Source organism: Rhodnius prolixus, unplaced genomic scaffold, assembly GCF_049639745.1.
Source record: "Rhodnius prolixus isolate KJV_2025 unplaced genomic scaffold, Rpr scaffold_13, whole genome shotgun sequence".
In the NCBI taxonomy this organism is placed as follows: domain Eukaryota; kingdom Metazoa; phylum Arthropoda; class Insecta; order Hemiptera; family Reduviidae; genus Rhodnius; species Rhodnius prolixus.
The window spans coordinates 4,863,319-4,886,328 of NW_027411583.1; the positions used below are offsets into that span (position 1 = coordinate 4,863,319).

At 36.8% G+C, this 23,010-nt stretch overlaps 1 protein-coding gene across 3 annotated transcripts in view; it reads right to left on the reverse strand.

Annotated features, from left to right (window-relative positions):
* Positions 1 to 23,010, reverse strand: part of NaPi-III (Na[+]-dependent inorganic phosphate cotransporter type III) — an 87,980-nt gene that overhangs the window by 18,886 nt on the left and 46,084 nt on the right. For all 3 annotated transcript variants that reach the window (XM_074115966.1, XM_074115967.1, XM_074115965.1), the window contains exon 2: positions 4,963 to 5,997. In XM_074115966.1, the coding sequence (XP_073972067.1) occupies positions 4,963 to 5,155 (193 nt within the window). In that variant the 5' untranslated portion in view covers positions 5,156 to 5,997. The remainder of the gene's footprint in view (positions 1 to 4,962; positions 5,998 to 23,010) is intronic.

Here is a 23,010-nt window from a genome sequence, read left to right on the forward strand (position 1 = left end):
TCGATATAAATATTACAGACTAGCGCCTACAAATGCGCACAATGAAATGTAGCAGTATCTTGGGATGCCAGCAGCCAAATGCAATGACCTCAACAGTGCAGGCGGGGTGTTGGCCAGGGCCTTGCAAATATCAACTCGCGAGTCGCTCTCTTTTGGCTCTTATATTTATTAATATTTAATGGCCCATATTCTCGTATCTTGCATTAAAGTTCATTTTATTACTGGCAATTAAAAACAGTTACTCATTCATAGATACAAAAAATAAGATATGAAAAACTAGTACTTTTATCTCTTACTAAAATTTACAAAATAAAATTGTTTGTATTCTTAGCATCCAATGTTTGTTATCTTTAAATTGAAATAATAACGAGTGGAGGAATCATAACTTCTGCTTTCCATCTGAATCCCAAAAATGAACCAGAAAAAGTTACCAAAATCACATGAGCAATTTTCTGTAAAATCATCAAAAACGGAAAAAATATATTCACTATAGTAGTAACTTTTTGAGAGATGATTTTCAACTTAAATCTTACTGTCCGGTAGATTAGGGCAGCGGGCATCCTTCACAGCGATTTCCTCCCCAAGTTATGGTATGAATTGCATTAATCTAACTATAATATTAAGCGAGATATAGAAGGTTAAATTTTGGATGTTTTCGATCTAAGTATTCAAATTCGTTCTAAAATCCCTGTTAAACACCAAGGGATCGGAGAGATTAGAGAATAAACGATTCCCCTAGTTTACCCAGCGAGAAAACATCCTACCCTAATTTCTGGAAATCACTCGAGATTTTCTGGGTGCACCTCTAGGGAAAGATTAGGGAGAGAGCTCAATCATGCTGTAAGGTTCTCTAAGCATCGGACGGAGGGAAGATGAAGTTACTGTAACTAAATTTTCTTCGTCTTAAGATAACAGCTTCCTTTCATTTATTTATTCTGAGTGGTTGTTTCTGTTTAGAAATCATTCATTAAGTAGAAATAAATTTAAAGTTTACTAGACCGAAATAATTTAACTTTTGAGCTAAAAAAACCAGAGAGAGAAACTCCATCAGATTCTGTTAACATCTGACAAGATTAATTGTAGACATTCACGTAGATGTGCAGAAATAAATTGAATTCTCACGACCCCAGAACCGGAAAGAAACTGCAAACGTTATTTTTGTTTTTTACCGTCATAGAAAGATGTTTATTTGGGTTACCATTTAATAATATTGCTGGTACTTTGCTAGGTTATGTTACGCTAAAGTTTTTATACGAGGGTCGTTTGAAAAGTCCGTGCAAAAATAAAAACTACTTAATTTTTTGGGGTAAACCTTTTTTATTTTTCAACATAGTCTCCTTTTAGGCTTATACACTTCGTCCAACGCTGCTCTAGTTTGTTGATCCCTTCCGAATAATAGGATTTGTCCAAGTCTGAAAAATAGCCATTCGTTTCTGCAATCACCTCCTCATTTGAATAAAATCTTTTTCCCGCCAGCCATTTCTTCATATTGGGGAACAAATAGTAGTCCGAGGGAGCCAAGTCTGGAGAATAGGGGGGATGTGAAACGAGTTGGAACCCTATTTCCATTAATTTTGCGACCACAACTGCTGAGGTGTGAGCTGTTGCGTTGTCGTGATTGAAAAGGACTTTTTTGTGGGCCAATCATGGGCGTTTTTCTTGCAGCTCGGTTTTCAAACGGTCCAATAACGATGAATAATATGCACCTGTAATAGTTTTACCCTTTTCCAGATAGTCGAAGAGGATTATTCCTTGCGAATCCCAAAAGACAGTCGCCATAATCTTTCCGGCCGAAGGAACGGTCTTCGCCTTTTTTCGCGCAGATTCCCCCTTGGTCTCAGGAGTGTAGTGATGTATCCATGTTTCATCCATAGTGACGAAACAACGCTTAAAGTCCTGCGGATTCTTCTGGAACAGCTGCAAACCGTCCTTGCAACACTTCACACGATTTCGTTTTTGGTCAAGCGTGAGCAATCGCGGCACCCATCTTGCAGATAGCTTTGTCATGTCCAAATGTTGATGCAAAATATTATGTACCCGTTCATTTGAGATACCCACAGCACTAGCAATCTCACGCACCTTCACTCTTCTGTCATCCATCACCATATCATGGATTTTATCAATGATTTCTGGAGTAGTAACCTCAACAGGGCGTCCAGAACGTTCAGCGTCACCTGTGCCCCATATAGCCACTCCGAAAATTTTGAAACCACTTATAAACTGTTCTAATCGAAGGTGCAGAGTCACCATAATGTTTATCAAGCTTCTCTTTAGTCTCCTGAGGCGTTTTGCCTTTCATAAAGTAGTGTTTAATCAACACACGAAATTCTTTTTCGTCCATTTTTTGAAAATCACTCGACTTCCTCGATTCAAACGAATGCCAAACACAAAGAAATGGACCGATCTGGCTGAAACTTGGTGTGTGTTCTTCCAAGAGATGCTACTAACTAAACATAACCTCGATACGCGCCAGTAGTGCTATCTCTCAGACTTCGCACGGACTTTTCAAACGACCCTCGTACATTGCAACCGTTTAATTTTATAAGCAAATAAAGAAAACGTTTTAAGTATATCTCATTCTGTAATAAAATTTCTATGGCAGACAGCAACGTTGAAAGATGGTCATTAATTTTCTTCCGACGTACTGCATGCACATGGTGCAGAGATAAAGTCCTAAAACTAGACTCGTGGCCAAATAATTAAGGAGACAAGTAAGCAACATTATTCGTACAGCGGATATGCGGTTAGACCTCTTTAAAGGAATGGAGGTGATTTAAAGATCAACATCCTGTTTATCTCAGTTAATTTTAGAATATTTCCCAGCAATATATCTTATTTATTTATTTATTGAGCAGTTAGAATCGAAGGATTATTTACTTACTTAGTCACCCTAATTAAGAGTTTATAATAGTAGCCAACACGCTGATGAAAACCATATTTCGATAAATGAATAACAAAGAACAGAAATGGACTAGATATCGCTAAACAGTTGTCAAAAAATGCACTACCTCTGCTGGATATATAGGTTAAATACAAGAAATGTCTGTCATCTAATTTATACAATTTGGGCGCCTCAATGCACAATCTAAAACAAACTGCCGTAAGCCCAATTTACCACTTTAATATTAAGCGTACATATTTTGGAAGTTTTTACAAGAAGGGTGAGCTCTAATTTGATTCTCACATAGTCTTTGAAGGCATATTGAAGACTATGTGGGAATGACTTTTATCAAGGATGTCTGTATGCCTTTTTCAGTCCAGAAACTCAATACTCGAAGAACATGCCAAAGGTTGCGGTTGACGCGTTTTCTGGAGAAAGTAGATAAATGTTCCAAACTTACAGGACAATTCTTCCTTCCTCTTTTACGAAAGTTCAATGTTCCACTTCCTCATGATTATTATTATTTTATTGAATAAAAATCTCTAACAATTGCTTAAATATGGCTTTGTCCTTCGTATAAATTTTGATAAATAATTTGCAAATATCAACTAAATTCAAGAAAGTAATTATTCAACACCAAAATCATAATAGCACAGTAGAACTGTGTTACTAGTATAAAGACCTTGTTACCAAAATATCTTAGACCACGCCGTACCGTCTAGAGAAAACGGTGACTCGCTAACGCGTAAAAAAATAAAAAAAAAATAAATAACCCAAATATAATTACAATCAATCGTTCTATCAACCAAAGTAAAGTTATCTTCTTAATCTGTATTATTCTTAAACGTTCCTAGAAGATACTGATGACAACGTTAGAATTAGCAACGATATCTACTCTTTACTCTTTAAGCAAGCAAGTGAAAGTGGATTCAGTAACAATAATTACACCAAAACTTATATCGTTTTGTTCAAACATTTAGAAATAAATTTTACAACGTTATATTTCCCTGTAGAACCGAAATACTATATGACTTCAAAGCTCACTTTACTAGAGGAGGTAAGTACGTAGAATGTGGAATGCAGGTTAGGTGTACTGATTAACAGCTGTTCTAAATAAAAACAGGGATACCAACTTAATTTATTGAAATTTTTTTGTATTCTTATAAATATCTTGTAATTCGCAATTATGCGTTATTTTACGTATAGAATCTATTTTGGTAATTATTAGTTTAATTTTATTTAAAAAAAACTACTAATTTACAAATGATATGTTGTAATTAAGAAAATTGGTATCCCGAAGCAAACGAAACTTTTGCTAAATAGGAAATACAAAAAAGTATATTTCTTTCGAGTAGCATCTTGTTAGAAAAGTGCTAACCGATTTCCAAAAGTGTAAAGTCGTACGGCAGAAGTATCTTCAAGAATTGTCCTATAGGTCCTAGTTGATGAAACTACATCAACAAACTATATCTAGCTCAATGAAACTATACTTTCATGCAGCCAGTTACGACAAGCCAGATGAACAATTAGTACTATGGCCTGCAATCGGCAGCCGCAAATCAGTTTCAAACTATAGTCAAACCGCTAACCAAAATAGATTGTCATCGCATACGGTGGGTATGAGTAAAATACATTTATTGACTTTCACTAAGTGCCTAGAGGCGTAACATTAACAAACGAATTGGAAGTTAGCCAGTAAAATACTTTGCTCCTTCACATTTACAGTAGTTTGCGTTTTCTCATTGCGTACACCCAGGTAATCACCAATCTAAAACGCTTTGTTGGAATCAAATTAAATAAAAGTAAAGTAAAGTAATCGCCTATTTTTTCAGGCGAGGAGTTAACGTCCAACTACCAATTAGGGTATCGTATACGGAGGCGACTAGCAAACATACTTTACTATAAATTTCTTTTTATTAACCATTAAATAAAATCCAAGGCCTCTAGACCGGGGAATCGAACCCAGTACTACAATACATATTAGCTTCGCAGGTCTCGCCTCTAACCGCTCGGCTACCGTGGCGCCTGAATCAAATTACATAAAAACGCTTACAATAAAATAAATAAATAAATAAACTTACCAATCAACAATGCTCCAGCCATTTCAAAGATGGTGGCCAAAATGCAGGCAAGTTTAACGGTTAACACTTTAGATCCGACAGAAGTTCCAAATGAGTTTGCCACATCGTTCGCACCAATACCGAACGCTAATATAAACGCTACCATAAAACTGACTATCACCAGCCATAATGCTTCATCCGCAAATGCTTCCATTATTCTACCTCTCCTCAGGACTATTGCTTATATACCTCACTACCGTTTCCTCAAATTACCTCTATTCTTACTTCCTCGGATGCGCTTCGACGTTTACTCCTTTTTTTTACTATATATAATTTTGTATTTTTTTATGTGTTCATAAATCAAACCAACTAATTATAACAGTTCTGTAGCCCTGTTCTTGTTTTTTTGTTCAACAAGACCGAATTGATTTTATTTTTATGAAACCCAATTTTCCAAACTTAAAAAACTGGAGCCAAAAATAGGAGAAGAAATTATTGAACAATCTTATTTCCTTTAACAATCAATTGCTTCCGCAAACGAATTTAAAAATTAAAAAAAGAAAAAAGAAAATAATTCTATCACAGCCAATAAAAACTTATTACAAAAATACCTGAGTTTTTACTAAATTTATTTATTACTTTCTTTTTTTAATTATTATTAAATTTGAAAGAAAACTGATATTGTTTATATAATGGGAGAATTTACGTATTTATATGTTTGTTAAAATTCAGTCAATTGTCTTTTCTTGACGTGCGCTTGCACGTGACTGTGGTGCCTGATATCGGCCATTTGGATGTTCACCTCTCTTTGGAAGAGGAGGGGCTTCCTTAAGGGGGTTTTTATTTACGGGAAGAGTTTTTCCTCTTTCGTCTGATTTCTCCCCTCTTTGTTTTCTCTCAATTCTCTGAAAATTCGAATTTTCCTTAGCCTCCTTTTCTATGTTGAATTTAAATGCTGCTAAATTTTATTTCTTTCTATTGTTTATTGGACTTATAGCCGTAAATGGTTATCTACTCCGCTTATTTTCAAAGTCTTCTATCTTGATTTTTTCACACCTGCAACATAAAAAAAAACAAAAATTCAGTCTTAAAACTTTATGTTTCACAATTTGCATACACTTTATTGGTGGAAAGGGGAAAATTGGGAGCAAAAAAGGATGAATTGAGCCGTTTATTTTGAAAATGGTGCAAGTCCATCTTAGGTTGAAATTATTTAACCGTACAGCAAAATTTAACTCCGGTTGCTGTATGGTGAAGCAATTGTGATGGTTTAACATCATGTCTTATCTATCTATCTCTGATATTGGTGACAGTATTGGTGACAATCAGTGATTGTACAATATTTCATAAAATTTGTTATTATTTAATGATAATAGGTATATCTTAATTTTGTGTTTCGATAATACCACCAACACCGGGAAATTTTAGTACTATTGGCTCTGAAAAACTGTAAATTGTATAACATTCGACTTATATTATCGGCTATCAAGTAAGTTGTGTTGTTTTGTGCTCGGTGTACGAAAAAAAGTTTCATTATTTGAAAATTAATAACGGATTGTGGTTTATTTTATAAAAAGAAAAAAATGGCTGAAACCGATTACAACGGTAATTATAACTCTGATGCATCTGAAAGTGAATCTGGTTGGTAACAAAAATAAAATAAAAATACTTTTCTGGGAAATAACGCCATTTCAATTAAAATCCTCGTTTGTAAGTAATTTTATTATGTTTGTAGAAATAAGACCCGATGACAATCGGTAATAAAAGAAGAATCTTGGAATCAGAATCTGAATACGAAGGCAATTCGGACCAAAATGGTTTTAAAAAAGAAGAAGAATAGTCGAACTATAGATTAGTATTTTGTTTTTATTGTTAAAAAAAGACTGATACGACTGAAATATCCATTTAAATCAACGATTACAATAATTCATTAATTTTGAAAGTGAGGCAAGTCCATTTAGTTATAATAAAACCTTTATTTTTCTTAGCCAGCACTATAAACACTATTGGATTACGAGGGTCGTTTGAAAAGTCCGTGCGAAGTCAGAGAGATAGCACTACTGGCGCGTATCGAGGTTATGTTTAGTTAGTAGCATCTCTTGGAAGAACACACACCAAGTTTCAGCCAGATCGATCTATTTCTTTGTGTTTGGCATTCGTTTGAATCGAGGAAGTCGAGTGATTTTCAAAAAATGGACGAAAAAGAATTTCGTGTGTTGATTAAACACTACTTTATGAAAGGCAAACCGCCTCAGGAGACTAAAGAGAAGCTTGATAAACATTATGGTGACTCTGCACCTTCGATTAGAACAGTTTATAAGTGGTTTCAAAATTTTCGGAGTGGCCATATGGGCACAAGTGACGCTGAACGTTCTGGACGCCCTGTTGAGGTTACTACTCCAGAAATGATTGATAAAATCCATGATATGGTGATGGATGACAGAAGAGTGAAGGTGCGTGAGATTGCTAGTGCTGTGGGTATCTCGAATGAACGGGTACATAATATTTTGCATCAACATTTGGACATGACAAACCTATCCGCAAGATGGGTGCCACGATTGCTCACGCTTGACCAAAAACGAAATGGTGTGAAGTGTTGCAAGGACGGTTTGCAGCTGTTCCAGAAGAATCCGCAGGACTTTAAGCGTCGTTTCGTCACTGTGGATGAAACATGGATACATCACTTTACTCCTGAGACCAAAGAACAATCTAAACAATGGGTTACCAAGGGGGAATCTGCGCCAAAAAAGGCGAAGACCGTTCCTTCGGCCAGAAAGATTATGGCGACTGTCTTTTGGGATTCGCAAGGAATAATCCTCATCGACTATGTGGAAAAGGGTAAAACTATTACAGGTGCATATTATTCATCGTTATTGGACCGTTTGGAAAACCGAGCTGCAAGAAAAACGCCCACGATTGGCCCCACAAAAAAGTCCTTTTCCATCACGACAACGCACCAGCTCACACCTCAGCAGATGTGGTCGCAAAATTAATGGAAATAGGGTTCCAACTCGTTTCACATCCCCCTATTCTCCAGACTTGGCTCCCTCGGACTACTATTTGTTCCCCATTATGAAGAAATGGCTGGCGGGAAAAAGATTTTATTCAAACGAGGAGGTGATTGCAGAAACGAATGGCTATTTTTCAGACTTGGACAAATCCTATTATTCGGAAGGGATCAACAAACTAGAGCAGCGTTGGACGAAGTGTATAAGCCTAAAAGGAGACTATGTTGGAAAATAAAAAAGGTTTACCCCAAAAAATTAAGTAGTTTTTATTTTTGTACGGACTTTTCAAACGACCCTCGTATAAACTTACATTATCTAACACCACAAAATACAAAAAATATGCCTATTAATATTTACCAATATTTTTAAATTTATTGAACCGCAAAACCTTAAATATCTCGAAATAAAAAATGGACTTGCCCCACTTTCAAAATAAACGACACAATTGTTAATGTTATGTTGGTCACAATAAGCCTACAATCGATTGCTGCCTCTGCAGATGATAATAGAAATCTTAATGGGATTCGATAAAAACATCGAAAAAGTATATAACAAAGTAAAAAAAGAAAAGTATATAGCTTTTGGAGGTGATACTGGGCTAAAATAAGAAGCAAATATGGGGCTATCTCGTCAAAATGATCTGGGTGGACAATGTCGGTCAACGGAACCTTCCCAGAAACCACAGCTAACAGCACAGTTTACTAGGGCTCTTCTATCAACGGTCAATCTTCTCCGTCAGAACGATGTTCGTTAAAATGACTAAAGGAATCACTCCTGAAAACTCAGGAAATCTTATCGCACCCAGGAGGCGGTCTTCCTCTTTGCCATAATGGGAGACAGGGAATGAATTGTGGTCAGCAATGTCCATAGTCTCCGTTGGAGTCTTATCCAGCGAGGCTCGTTCGAGCTTCCACTTGCTCGGTCCAAAATAATCACAAACATTCTTTCTTCTTCGTGTTATTTTCAAGGTTCTTGTAATAAAGCATCTTCCAGTTCACTTTTTTTCCTGGAAATATGATTGAATAGGTCATCTCAGTCACATCATCGCGGAGAACCGGACACTCTGTCTTGACAGAATGGAGAGACCAAACACATTGTGTAGGTTAGAACCTCACCCTGGTTGCAACCATAGGCGACACAGTTCCCTAGAACGTGACAACGGTAGCTGAGCTTAGAAAAACTACTCCATCTTAGACAGAATTATAGTTAGCGATTATTATACAGAAATAAATTAAAACCAGAAAAGATCCTTCGTTTGAATCCAATTCTTATAATAATTTTCAACCCTGACCCAGTTAGAGTAAAATAATGGCATATTTTTTGGAGGAGGGGCTTAAAGTCCAACTACCAATTAGGTATCTTGGACGGGGGGAAGCTCATACTTTAACTATAAACCATTTTTTCCAACAAATACACACGCTGGATTCGAACTGGGGATCTCCCACTTAAAAAAAAACACGCTCTTGACCACTAGACCAACTGACGGCCTCTTGACCCAGATAAAACAAATACTATAACACTTAGATTTGATGTCGCTCTGCTGTTTACACGACTCACTAATGACCTGCAAAGTTATTATTAAATTGTGTAGAGTATGCAATACTGTATTCTATTATTAACTTTGTCACTACCAACTTATTTAGTTCGTCTGCATTGTTAAACATATCCGGATTTTATTTGTATTTATTTCCTACTGTAAATGCAGTTTAAGAAATATGTAGTATAGTTTTTAGAATTATATGTTTGCACTAAGAATGTTTTTTGGAAATAGAAGTCACAGATATGGACGCCAAGTTTAAAGGAAGCTGTGGTAGAAATGGTTTTTGTAAAATTCATTAAAAACTGAAAAATCTATTCATCAATAAACTGGTTCCAGTTACCAATTTTGTCAAAACCGGAATAAGATATTTAATTTTTCAGTTATGGTGGACACACACACACGCCACTCTTCCGAAAACTCAAAACGGAACCTAAACACGGATATATCCTGCGAAAATACGAAATCGGCACGATTACATTACTTCTCTCATAGCGGAGTAAGAGAAAGAACAAAATTGAGTACATTGCATATCATACTTAAATTTCTTTCGCGTATAACTAACCTAGAGTTGTAACTTTTTTATTCTTTAATTAAAAAATTTAAGTTTGCTACTTCATTGAGATTAGTTAAGCACGACACACTTAACGCTTAACTTATTATTAAGTGCAAAACGAAAAAAGGAGCATTTATATCAAAATTTCCCAACCATACTGTTTTGGTTATTTCCGCTAGAGATCCGCCACAAAGAGTACGAGGTAAGATCTACCAAGTGGAAAACTAGCTCACCAAATTTAGCTTTATCACTACTCCCATTTCAATCAGGATTTGGGGATCAAGGAAGAAGTTTCTCTATAAAATGTTGTCCCAGGTTAGTCGCTTCTTAAATCTCTATTATTATCCCACTGTAATATTGACTAGCATTAATATTAAAGTTTTTCACATTTAAAGTTCTACTTTAGTAAAATTATGAACTACGTCTAAAACTTTGAATTAATGAAAATAATGAGAACTGAGTTCTATTTGATTAAAAAAACATCGCCCAGAACACAGTAAATTATCCTAAAACACCAAATCTTTCGCTTGGAAGTATACGACTCTCGTTAACATTAAAGATATTACTGACGAACAGAGAGAACTCGAAAGACATAAAAAGTAGTGGCACACCGTTTCTTCTTATCACATAATTCCAGCAATTAGGAATGAACATCCTCTATCTTGTATAGTTGACCATGCTGCCCAATGAGTACACCTAGCCAATATCTTAAGCTGAGTACTTACTCAACCTATCTAGAAGCAGCCAACAATGGTGGTCTCTTCATAACTATTCCAAACTCTCTGAAATACATCTTAACTTGTAGATAGCTTAACTGAACTCTACTGAGCTTTATTTCAGTCTAAATACCGACCCTTCATTGCTAATTTTTGTAATGCCTTCTAAATATCGACTAATCAATAACTTTACCAACCTTTACTTTATAAGTCTTACAAGTGAATAGAAGAACTGCTTTGCAGTAATAAAAAGAAGCAATTTAGACCAGCACATCTAAGTTTCAATTTTCTTAGACCACACGCAGCAAACTTAATTTTGGAAAACTGAAACTTGTTTTTCTGACTAGAAGAAGAGAAGATGGAAAAAATCCTGGATGTTGATTAAGAAGCGAGGAAGATTTCTAAATGAGAAAACACTAATTACCGAGAATGAGACGGCAAAGAGACTAGTGGAGGAGTTTAGAGGTTTTATTTTTAGAAACATCAAAGTCCAGCCAGTTTTTTTTTTTTTATCATCTTATCCTGATTTTATCTTCAGGATTACTGGAATAAACTGGTCTTACACAACTTCATTAAGGATCTCTGAACTATAGTTACAAAATAGAACATTCTAGAACGCCAGATTACTAATATCTAGTTATCATTGTTTTTCTATGACCACTACTCAAATTAGTTTTAATTAAAAATAAACTTTCAAGTTATATAAAAAAAAAGTATTGCCGGAAATGGCCGGCCTTCACAGACGGGTAGATAAATCAATTCAGGCTTCCGTCGGCCGCAAACTACTCGTAGTTACAACCCTCATGAAGTTGGGGGACCTTTACCGCAAGCTGACCTAACTTCAGTGGACTAAAGTAATTACAGCTAAATGAAATTAGAGGCTACCTTTCAAGTTACAACCATTATAGGGACACATGGCTTCTTATCCATCATAAGAAAAATGAGCAAGAAACAATGAAGATGTTAGATGTTATTGTTATAAGAAACGTTTTGAGGCTCTGTACCAAGTAAATTTATAGGAAATTTAATGCTAATAATTTTCGTTTGGAATAAGCAGATTTGTTGTAGGATTTTTTTTTTTTTTTTTTTTTTTTGGCATTGGCTTCCGCCATACAGCCAGCATCGTCTAGGTGCTTATCACTAGAATATCACTCACTCTCCATTCTTACTTATAGATACATTCGCTTCACACATTCATCATTCTACTATATACCGCTATTTACATAAACTACTGCTAATGGATGGAGCAGCACTCTGTGCTCCTACCATCCTTCTACGAGCTTAACCAAAATTAAAATCACGTAATCCTTCTCTAAGCATTTTCTTCCATTCATACTAATTCGGCTATCGCTTTTAAATACTGTAACGAAGTTGACCTGGGCGGAGAAGAAAGGCCTAGATTGTTCTAGAGGTTGAACGACCAAAGTCAGTAACAGGCCGCCACTGCATAAACAAAAGGGGCGGTATCTACTTGTGGCAGAAAAGAAAGGCCTAGATTGTTCTAGGGGTTAAGCGACTAAAGCCGGTAACAGGCCACCACTGTGTAGACAAAAGGGCCGGTCTTTATTGAACTAGAAAGGAAAGGGCTAGATTGTTCAAGGAGTTAGTGACCTGTGTAAAAGCCAGCTAAGAGAAAGGCCTCAGTTGGGGTGGTGGCATATGTGTTTCCCAGCCTGTGATTGACAGGTGAGAGGGAGACAGACGGAGTTGGAGAGAGACGGAGAATGGGAGGAGGCGGCTCACAGCTGAGGTGGTGGCAGTATGTTTTCTCCAGCCAATGAACATCAGGAGGGCGTGGAAACTTATGCTCAGAGAGTTGGAGGAGGGCAGTCCCAGTTGGAGGGAGGCACGCAGTTAAAAGGAGGCAGACACAGCTGGAGAAGTCAGTTTTCAATCTAGTTTTCAAGTCAGTGTTAATCGAGTTTCAAGCAAGTTTTAAGGAGTTATTAGAGTTTATAGTTATTAGTCAAGTTTATGAGTTAGTCTTGGGAGAGTCAGTGTTGCGGAGTGCTTCAGTGGTAGCTAGTTGGGCAATTAGTCAGTTGATGAGTAGAGCTGTGTTAGTGTAGCTGAGACTAGTGCAATTCGGTGCAGTGCGGACCAGTGGTCAGTCGTGGAACAGTTTTGTGGCGTTACGAAGTGAGTAAGTAACAGTAAACTGTTGTGACTGTTGTAAATGGTGACTGTAATGAATAGCGTTAGTTGCTTGTAAATGTTAATGTGAGTAATGTTAACGTGTGAATAAATCAGGTTATTACTTACAACTTTAGCGAGTTTTATTATGTAATCAAACCCATATATTAAAATAACTAGTGGCAGGCACTAGTTGTGTAAGTAAAGTTATTTGGAAAAAGTTTACATTGGTGTCAGAAGTGGGATCTAGTAGAACCGCTAAACGAGTAAGTGTGAATTGCCGGAAAGTTTTGGAAAATAGACGAGTGTTATATGCCAGTGAGTACTAGGAAGCAGAACATGGAAGAGTTAATGACACTGATGAGGGAGATGATGGAAGACATGAGAAAGGGCCAAGATGAGATGAACAAGCGCCAAGATGAGATGAACAAGCGCTTAGATGAAAGAAACAAGGGCCAGGAAAAGATGAAAGAAGAACTAACAAGGGATATAACCAGGCAAATAAGTAGGATGCAAGAAGAAATGAAGAATGAAATAGGTAAAGTCCAAGAAGAAGACGAAGGCGGCAAGGATGATGCAGGTAGTGGAGATAGCAGGTCGCAATGTATATGTGAATGTGACCAGATTAAGGGAGGACGTAGCCGGGTAGAACTTCAGGAAGCTGCGTGGGAAGAAGAAAGCATAAAAGCGCTAGAAAACTGCAGCGGACAGGAAGAGCAAGACCAAGGTAAGAGTACCATTATTGTTCAACCAGGAGGGGAATGGAGCCCTGAAGCGACCAGGGAGGAACAACTTCTGGGTGAGGACACGGGGTCTGTGCTCAAGTGTCAGGAGGAAGCGGTCCGGAAAGTGGTCCTCAGCAGTCGGGACGTACCGAGCTACTGTGCCCAGCGGAATTCGCTCGCCATTGAAATGGACATTTTGTCGCGAGACCGGAAAAGTTTGGACAGGAAAGAAGAGGAGCTGTCGGGAATTCACGGAGGTATCACCGAGAGGCACCTTGGAGTGAAGAGGGCATGGGCCAAGCGAAGGCAGCGGTTCTCTTTGGTAGGCTACCACGAGGACGGTGTAGACTGGGGTAGTCGTAGCACCGAGTGGGTAGCAAGAAAGGGAACCAGCCGGAAAACCAATGGCGCCCTGAGGCAGGACAAGGTTGGGTTGACGCTCAAGAGGATAGCCTTCGATATGGCAGGACCTTTTCCTGATTCCAGAAGAGAGATACGCAACATTCCGGTTGTGAAGGACCACTTCAGTAAGCGGGCAGAGGCCCACGACTTAGCAGGTCAGGACTCGTCACCGGCAGCTGCAGCATCGGCGGTCTACCAGATCCTCGGCGTCAGGAGGAAAAGGACAACGCCGCTACACCCTCACTCTGACGGCATGGTGGAGCGAATCTACAGGACCCTAGAAGGCAGCTTGGAAGCTGAAGAGTCGGACGTGAGCGGCTACGTTGCGGAACTTCGCCGGAAGTGGAGAGCTGCACGTGGAAAGGCACGCGGCAGGAAAAGACTGGACAGCGACCGGACGAGGACATCGTATGACAGGCAGGTCATTGGAAGAACGTTCCGGAGAGGTGAGGAAGTTTTGTCGTACAAGCGTGTCCGCAAAAAGGGAAAACCTCCTAAGTTGCTGGGAAGGAACTTGCACCATTGTCTGTCGGCTCAACGACCTGGTGTAACGGATTCAACGCACGCCCAGATCCAAGATGAAGGTGGTACACTTGGACCGATTGCTGCCCAACATCACGAAGGAGACTTCTGTTCGGGACGAACAGTTCTAAGAGGGGAGCAGTGTAACGAAGTTGACCTGGGCGGAGAAGAAAGGCCTAGATTGTTCTAGAGGTTGAACGACCAAAGTCAGTAACAGGCCGCCACTGCATAAACAAAAGGGGCGGTATCTACTTGTGGCAGAAAAGAAAGGCCTAGATTGTTCTAGGGGTTAAGCGACTAAAGCCGGTAACAGGCCACCACTGTGTAGACAAAAGGGCCGGTCTTTATTGAACTAGAAAGGAAAGGGCTAGATTGTTCAAGGAGTTAGTGACCTGTGTAAAAGCCAGCTAAGAGAAAGGCCTCAGTTGGGGTGGTGGCATATGTGTTTCCCAGCCTGTGATTGACAGGTGAGAGGGAGACAGACGGAGTTGGAGAGAGACGGAGAATGGGAGGAGGCGGCTCACAGCTGAGGTGGTGGCAGTATGTTTTCTCCAGCCAATGAACATCAGGAGGGCGTGGAAACTTATGCTCAGAGAGTTGGAGGAGGGCAGTCCCAGTTGGAGGGAGGCACGCAGTTAAAAGGAGGCAGACACAGCTGGAGAAGTCAGTTTTCAATCTAGTTTTCAAGTCAGTGTTAATCGAGTTTCAAGCAAGTTTTAAGGAGTTATTAGAGTTTATAGTTATTAGTCAAGTTTATGAGTTAGTCTTGGGAGAGTCAGTGTTGCGGAGTGCTTCAGTGGTAGCTAGTTGGGCAATTAGTCAGTTGATGAGTAGAGCTGTGTTAGTGTAGCTGAGACTAGTGCAATTCGGTGCAGTGCGGACCAGTGGTCAGTCGTGGAACAGTTTTGTGGCGTTACGAAGTGAGTAAGTAACAGTAAACTGTTGTGACTGTTGTAAATGGTGACTGTAATGAATAGCGTTAGTTGCTTGTAAATGTTAATGTGAGTAATGTTAACGTGTGAATAAATCAGGTTATTACTTACAACTTTAGCGAGTTTTATTATGTAATCAAACCCACATATTTAATAACTAGTGGCAGGCATTAGTTGTGTAAGTAAAGTTTTTGGGAAAAACTTTACAATACATTCATATTTCATTGCTAGCTCTGCTATCGACTTAAGCACATAAATGTTGGTGGAGAATATAATGTCTTCGTAGCGAAATGGTGCATCTAAATACCTGTATATATCGTCAAACATGCGTTTCCTTTCTACCACATAACGTGGACATATCATTATTACATGTTTGAAATCCTCCTCCTCATTGCAATCTACGCAAAGAGGAGAGGACCTTTTGTTGATCCTGTGTAGATACGATCCGCACACCGCGTGGTTCGCTCTCAGCCTGCTTATTGTCGTAACAACCCATTTATTAGTGACAGTTGTTGTAGGATAAAGGATAGAAAAGTTACGGCCGTTTTTATGGTGGGAAAAAAAACGCGAATATCGACCTGAAAAGTTAAAAATGCAAAATATTTTGGTCACTATTGAAAATTGGGCCAAAGTGAAGAGAATATTTTTTGTTCCATTTGAGCTGTTGAATCACCTCCCAAAGTTTCGACCACTCCTCCGTATACACCCTGTATAATAGGAGGTTTCAGGCTGCAGTGCCCTATATCCTCTCCACAACATATTAACATTTATCTTGGTGGATATAAGTCGAACTTAATACTAAGGCAAAACATTTTTTTTAAAAAAAACCTTACTACATACAGTTAATTAAAGCAAGATATGTTTAAACCTTCTATGCTTGTATTTTTTATAATTAAGAGAACTTCGAGTTATAGTCAACAATACTCTTTATATGTGGGTAGGGACTGCGTTTACAGGAGGTTACAAAGTTTTCCGTAGCAGATTATTATATAAATATATTACATATTATTGTAAATAAATAATAATATTAAAAACTCAGCTTCGAAGTTGTTTACAGGGTTGATAATATAAGTTGATAAAAATAATAAAAGATGGCCGAAGAAGAGCAAGACAAAACGCACGTACCGTTGGATTTTTATGAGTTAAATTTTGGAAATTTGATTTTAAATTCGGGAGCATTTCGGGGGACTGAGCGTTCATCTATAAAAATTAACACTAAAAAGAAATAAAGGAATAATTAAGGACTTTGTTGGAAGGTTTCAAATGGTGGCGATTAAAAGAAATCAACAAGCTTAGGTTCTTTCTCTTGCTCGCAGCTTCTCTTAGCAGATGGTATTTCCGGTGATAGACAGCACTGCACTGTAACGGGAGAACACTGTTCACAAGAGCCAACGGTGCAATGAAAAAGAAAAAAACAACTTCCGGTCCCAAAATCCTTAGACTTAAATCAACGAACACAAAAAATGAACATACACATAGAATTTACGCGTACTTTGTAAACCAAACCTTAACGTAACATCGACCCTTAGTAATCTCCCTCTGGCTCCATTTTGGTTAAATTCCATCCCTAATCTCTCTCCGCGTTACAGTAATTAAACACACATCTCAAATTACACAAAAGGGCTTACTTTACACTTGTGTGTGTAAACACCTGTTTCTCAACTTTCTCAAATAGTTTTAATTATATGTCATTATAATTATTTCAGACAGAGAGAGAAAAAAAAGTTGGTTTCATTAATAAACTTTGTTTAAATTAATTATAACTACAAGGATGAATATTTTCTAAATATAGATTGAAATGGCCAGTTATTAAAATAGAACCACTAAATAAACTAAAGCTATAGGCGCCACGATAGCCGAGCGGTTAAAGGCAAGGCCCGCAAAGCGAAGATGTATTGTTGGTTAGTAGGTTCGATCCCTGGTTCTAACCCCTTGGATTTTATTTAATGCGGTTAATATGAGAAATTTACAGTAAAGTATGTTTAGCTAGTCGTCTCCGTCCACGGCACCTAATTTGATAGTTGGATGTGTAAAGTCGCCTGAAAAAACTGGCATTATACTAAACTAAAACAATACTTTACAGTATTATAACAATATTTCATTTTATTAAACGGAATAACGTGGCGATCAGAACCCCGTTCTTAAATAAAACAAAGAGATATTTATGATGTTACAGATGGTTCACGATGGTTTAGGTCAGGGGTTGGCAACCTATTTCAAGTAGAGAACCATTTTTCCTTAAATAATTTTAATAAATCTTACCAAGAGCCGCAAGGATGATAGTGAAGGAACTCTGTAGATCATTCACAAAATATTATTTTATGATATTCAATAACATTGTTTTATACATTTATTTTCACACCTTGCAAAGTAAATAAACAAATAAATAATAACTTAACGAATGAAAAGGCGGCAGTCTTACAATATAAATCAAGTACTTTATTTTGATATTGTATAATTCTATTCAATTTCGAACCTATCATATTTAAAATTATTTTTGAAAAAATACCTTTAATAAATGGAATTTTCATTCGTTTAAATAAAATTAAAATATACAATATATTTTGGGCAGGCTGAAGAGCCACACAATTTGGATAAAAGAGCCGCATGCGGCTCGCGAGCCGCGGGTTGCCGACCCCTGGTTTAGGTGATTCATATTTCAAGATGCAAAGGATGTCTTCGAATTTGGAATTTTAAGAAATATGTTTGCTTTTCGACAAATTATAGAAATAAATAAATACTTATGATCTATGTGGGAAGTTTTGAGAATAACGTAGGTGAACTTGTGGGTTTCTACCTAGTTAAGTTGTAATTTCGGTAGAAATATTTTGATGGCTGTGTTGTATTTAGATCCTTTCGGTGCAATCCGATCTTGTCAAGTTTCAAGTGCACCCAAGACTGTCTAAATTTAAGAAAAAAAATCTGTTTATTTTTTGGAAATATTTTATTATGATGTTATTGTTACTATTCAATGTATTTTGTCTAGGTATTCAGAATAAAGAAAATATCGATCTATCGTTTGTATTATTTCCCTGTCTGTATACTTATAAATAGTAAATAGAGCATTTTATTTTGTTCAGCTAAAAAAAAACAAAATTCTACTAAATTTATGGTAAATGATAGTTGAATAATTGTCGATGTCGAATAAAATCGAAACGATGCGATCTGTTAAAATTGTCATGAATGAATAAGCGACAAACACCTGTCGGCTATAAATTCACAAAAAACAAACATAGCAAAAGAAGAATCTTTTAAAAGAATTAAATTCTAGAAGAGAGAGAGCAATAGTCAGTCTCCAACATTTAAATTCTCCCACGCAGAACTTTATTCTAAAATTATACAGGAAGGAAGCGACCAACACCAGGTGATAGTAGAGATAAATTAAATTTAAACTGGCGAAGCTAGCGGCTGGTTGCTACTCCACGCGCTTGGGAAATCTCAATTAGTTACAACTTGGAAAAATACGGCCACTATTTATACCCTAACATTTAAACAATTTTTCTTAGACAGTTATAAATAATTATAAAAAATATTCATCAAATAAATTTAGAATTTGATAGAAATTTCCTCCTTGACTTCATCATCTATTTATATAGATAAGCGCATCACTCAAATTTTCTTTATTTATAAAATTGGAAGGCTCAAAACTACAGTTTATGATAAATAATTATTCTGCTACTAAAGATCTGTGCGAAAGTAGTATGCTTAAATTATCGCAGAGTATTCAATTATATTAATTTCAAAATTGGTGGCCATTTAATGGGGCTAGAGTTTCGAAAACTAGGGCCTTATTCTTGAAATTAGAATAAAAATAAGCCTATTTTTATTAAGAGGACCAACTATCATTAGAGAGGGTAATAATAATAATAATAATAGTAATAAGGGAAGGGATTAGCTATGAGGTTAGCATACTGGACTCCCACGCGGAGGTCCCGGGTTCGAATCCAGCAGCTGACCCTTAGATTTTCTCTTCCTAGGAGCTTCTTACAGCTCACTGTCCGGTGATGGACAGTGTTGTCTGTAACGAGAGAACACTGTCCGGAGGCCGGCAGTGCACTGAAAAAAGCTCCGGGCGCTAATGACCTCAGCTGTTGACGCGCCTTAAATCATTTGAAATAAATAAATAATAATAATAATTTTCCATAAATATATAAACATAGCAGTAAAAATCATTAGAAGGGGTATATTCCAACGCATTTTTGTATTCCAGTGCACTTTTTGACGATCAACCCTACCTGAACAGTTTTAATTAGATTATATTCGATAAGTCTTTATCTAAGTAACGAACCAATCAGGGCAGAAAGTAAATTTACCAACCTTTTAATATTAAAATATGTAACCAGTTTAGCAATAATTGCAAAAGTAAAGTGCAACTGCAATAAGAACCATTAATTGCAGGTATCCTGCGTACCAGATAAGCCGAACAGACCCACAGATAAATACTCTACCAATCTTTTAGTCGTTCTTGGCAAGCCTAAAATCTTAACATCATTTATCTTCATTGTATTATATTGAAATCTAAAGAAACTATTTGTAATATCAGTTAATGTATGCAAATTAAATACATTATGAATATGCAATAAACCAGGGAACAAATAATAAATGAATGGAAATAGTACAAATCTAAAAATTTACCTGCAAAAATTTAGAAGCTACAGTCCAACTTGTACTACAAATATTGACAAGGCACTAACCGCTGTCCAAACATTGGAGCACATCGTAGATTACTGGTCCAAACATTCTGAGGAGGAATGGGCATCTTTATTGACTTTGGGAAATTTATTTATAGTAACCTTTTTACATCATTTCTGTCAATTAGCCTTGTCACTTTAATTTGCAACATATAGGGCTAGAATATGTACGAACATTATTCAATTCTTTGAAAATTGTGTTCACAGGAAGGAAGTAATTTCAATTTATAAAACAAAATTTGTATTTGTTATGGTGATATTTTTAAAAAATTAAAATTGCTTTGGACATATTTTAGATTTGTAAATTGATATTTATGGACTGGTCGACTACAATTGGTTAAATGGATTTAAATTGAATTGTGTAATGTAACAAAACGTTTAAACTGGTTACATTTAATTAAGCCTCACTTTTTAAATTCTTCTACATTCTTCACTCAATGCCGCCTAAACAGAGGGATTAGCTTCTGATTTTCAAAACCTAACATAGTTCTAAAGAAAAGTTTCTTAGTTACAGAAGGGTTACTTCCTTAAGGGGTTATAGGCAGTCAGAAATTTGAAAAAATCGATTTATTTTTTATTTTTTTATATTAAAGTATCTCAGGAATGTTGTCCTAAAATTTCAAGTCGATCCGAGCAAAATTGTAAGAGTGAAAGTGTTTACAAGCCCCGACCGTTCGAATTACCATCGCTGAGCACAGAGCTCAACTTGCTACGCGGGAGACAAGAATCCTACGCAGACAGCAGAAATCGGAAAACTTGGACATTTTGGAAGACATGGAGGACTTATTTTATGGGCCTGGAATCGATGACTCTGTGTAAGTTGAAAAAAAAGATTATCCAGGTTTTATTCGCAAACCTTTAACGGCTGAAAACTTTAAACGCGTTTTTCTCAAAACTACGTTTTCAAAGTCGGTGGACACGATATCTCAAAATCTACTGCACCGATCTTTTTGAAATTTTACGTATTTCTTTTACACATATTAAAATCGTACTTGGACGAAGGATTTTTTTTTTCAACGAGTAGAACTTGTTTTACAAACATAAAATGGTCAATTTTTTTTAGTGAAAATCGTGAATCAAACTTTAAAGTTGTCCCAAAAATTAAAAATTCAATTTTTTTCTAAATCCTTCGTTCAAGTACGAGATAAAGTCATCTACTAACGAAATCTTTTCGAAATTTTGATTTCAGATGACCCAGTCTCAAGATATCATGTCCACGAGAGGGTTGCATTTTTTTGACGTGTTGCATTAAAATATTCGCCATTAGTACAATTATTATTAATTTGTAACGAAAAAATTACAATAAGTTCTTTAAACATGGACTGAAATGACGCAAAAGTTCCCGAATAAAAAAGTAAACACGTTTTCCCCCCCAAAAAATTGAAAAAATGACTTTTTTGGCGCCTCTGACTGCCTATAACCCCTTAAATAAAATTAAATTGTGACTTTCGTCAAAATCTCTACCGTAGCATGACATAAACTTCTGTAATGCGCACCGTGAATAAGTTTTGATATTAATCATGAAAACATTTTGGAAGTTTCTTAATTAGAATTACTGCTTGCCAAAAATATACTTAAAACTGAAAAAAAAAAAACACCTAGCACGTAGCTCATCCAAGAAATATTATCTAAATAAACTATTTGTCTTAATTTTTCCATTTTTTCAAGCCAAAAAAACTTCTCCCATTAAGTTATTTAAAAGTAAAAAAAAATAAAAAAAGTGCGATATAATGTTCGCCATTAACAAATTATTTGGCTAGTAAGATATGAAGCGGATTGACGTCATTTGTTCTTACATAAATGAATGTTTTTCTTATGACTAATAATTTTCAAAATAAGAATAAACATATTCTAGGGAAAGGATTAGCTTATCGAAGGCGGAGATCTCAGGTTCGAATCTAGCAGAATGAAGTATCTTAAGACTTACTTCTTTAAAGGAGCTTCTTCTTAACAGCTAAACTATACGGTGATGAACAGTTTGTAACGAGATAAAACTGTCCCGAGAGGATAGTAATGCACTGAGTAAAACTCCGACTGGGCCATTCAAAGCCATTTACCACCATTAAATCTTAAGTTTGGTCATCCAACCACAAAACCATTTGGTGCTAGAAGTGAACTAGTTAAGAAAAACCAGACGCTTGTGAGGGTCTAAATATTTACTGAAATTAGAAGATAGTAGATTTTGTTACGACCTCTTTCATTGCCTAATCCATTCTATTCCAAAGTATTGCCTACTTTTTTCAGGCAAGCTGTCACATACTTTACTATAAATTTCTCATTTTAACCGTTAAATAAAACTTAAAGCCTAGACCGGGGATCGAACCTACTAGACCAACAATACATCTTAGCTTTGTGGGTCTAGCCTCTAACCGCTCGGCTATCGTGGTCGCTTAATACGACTATTTAAAAGAATATTTTAAGTTGAGTAATAATTTTTCGCGGCCAGGTCATTGATCTGAACTATAATAGAAAGACCAGACCAGTTACCAAGGTAACTATTAAAAATCATTTTCAGTTCTGTATAAAATAAATATAAATGCCAATCAAGTGAAAATAAACTTGCTTATGGCTGAACAGGCCTTCAATAAGACCACAATGGATGAAATATAGACAAGAGAGGTCCCCAGCAGCAGGTGGCGTATTTGATTTGCAGACCAGAGGAGAGTCCTAGCTGTGCTGGTACTCCCCTATTGTCTGCAGACTGCACTAGTCAGTTAGGACATCCTCTGTCAGCACCCAGGAGATGTGCAGCACACACTTCCAACGATTCCCTTTCCACAATCAGCCGTTACTGTCTCTGCTGGCTTCTAGTTCACTTTGAACAATAAACATTTTACCAATACTGGA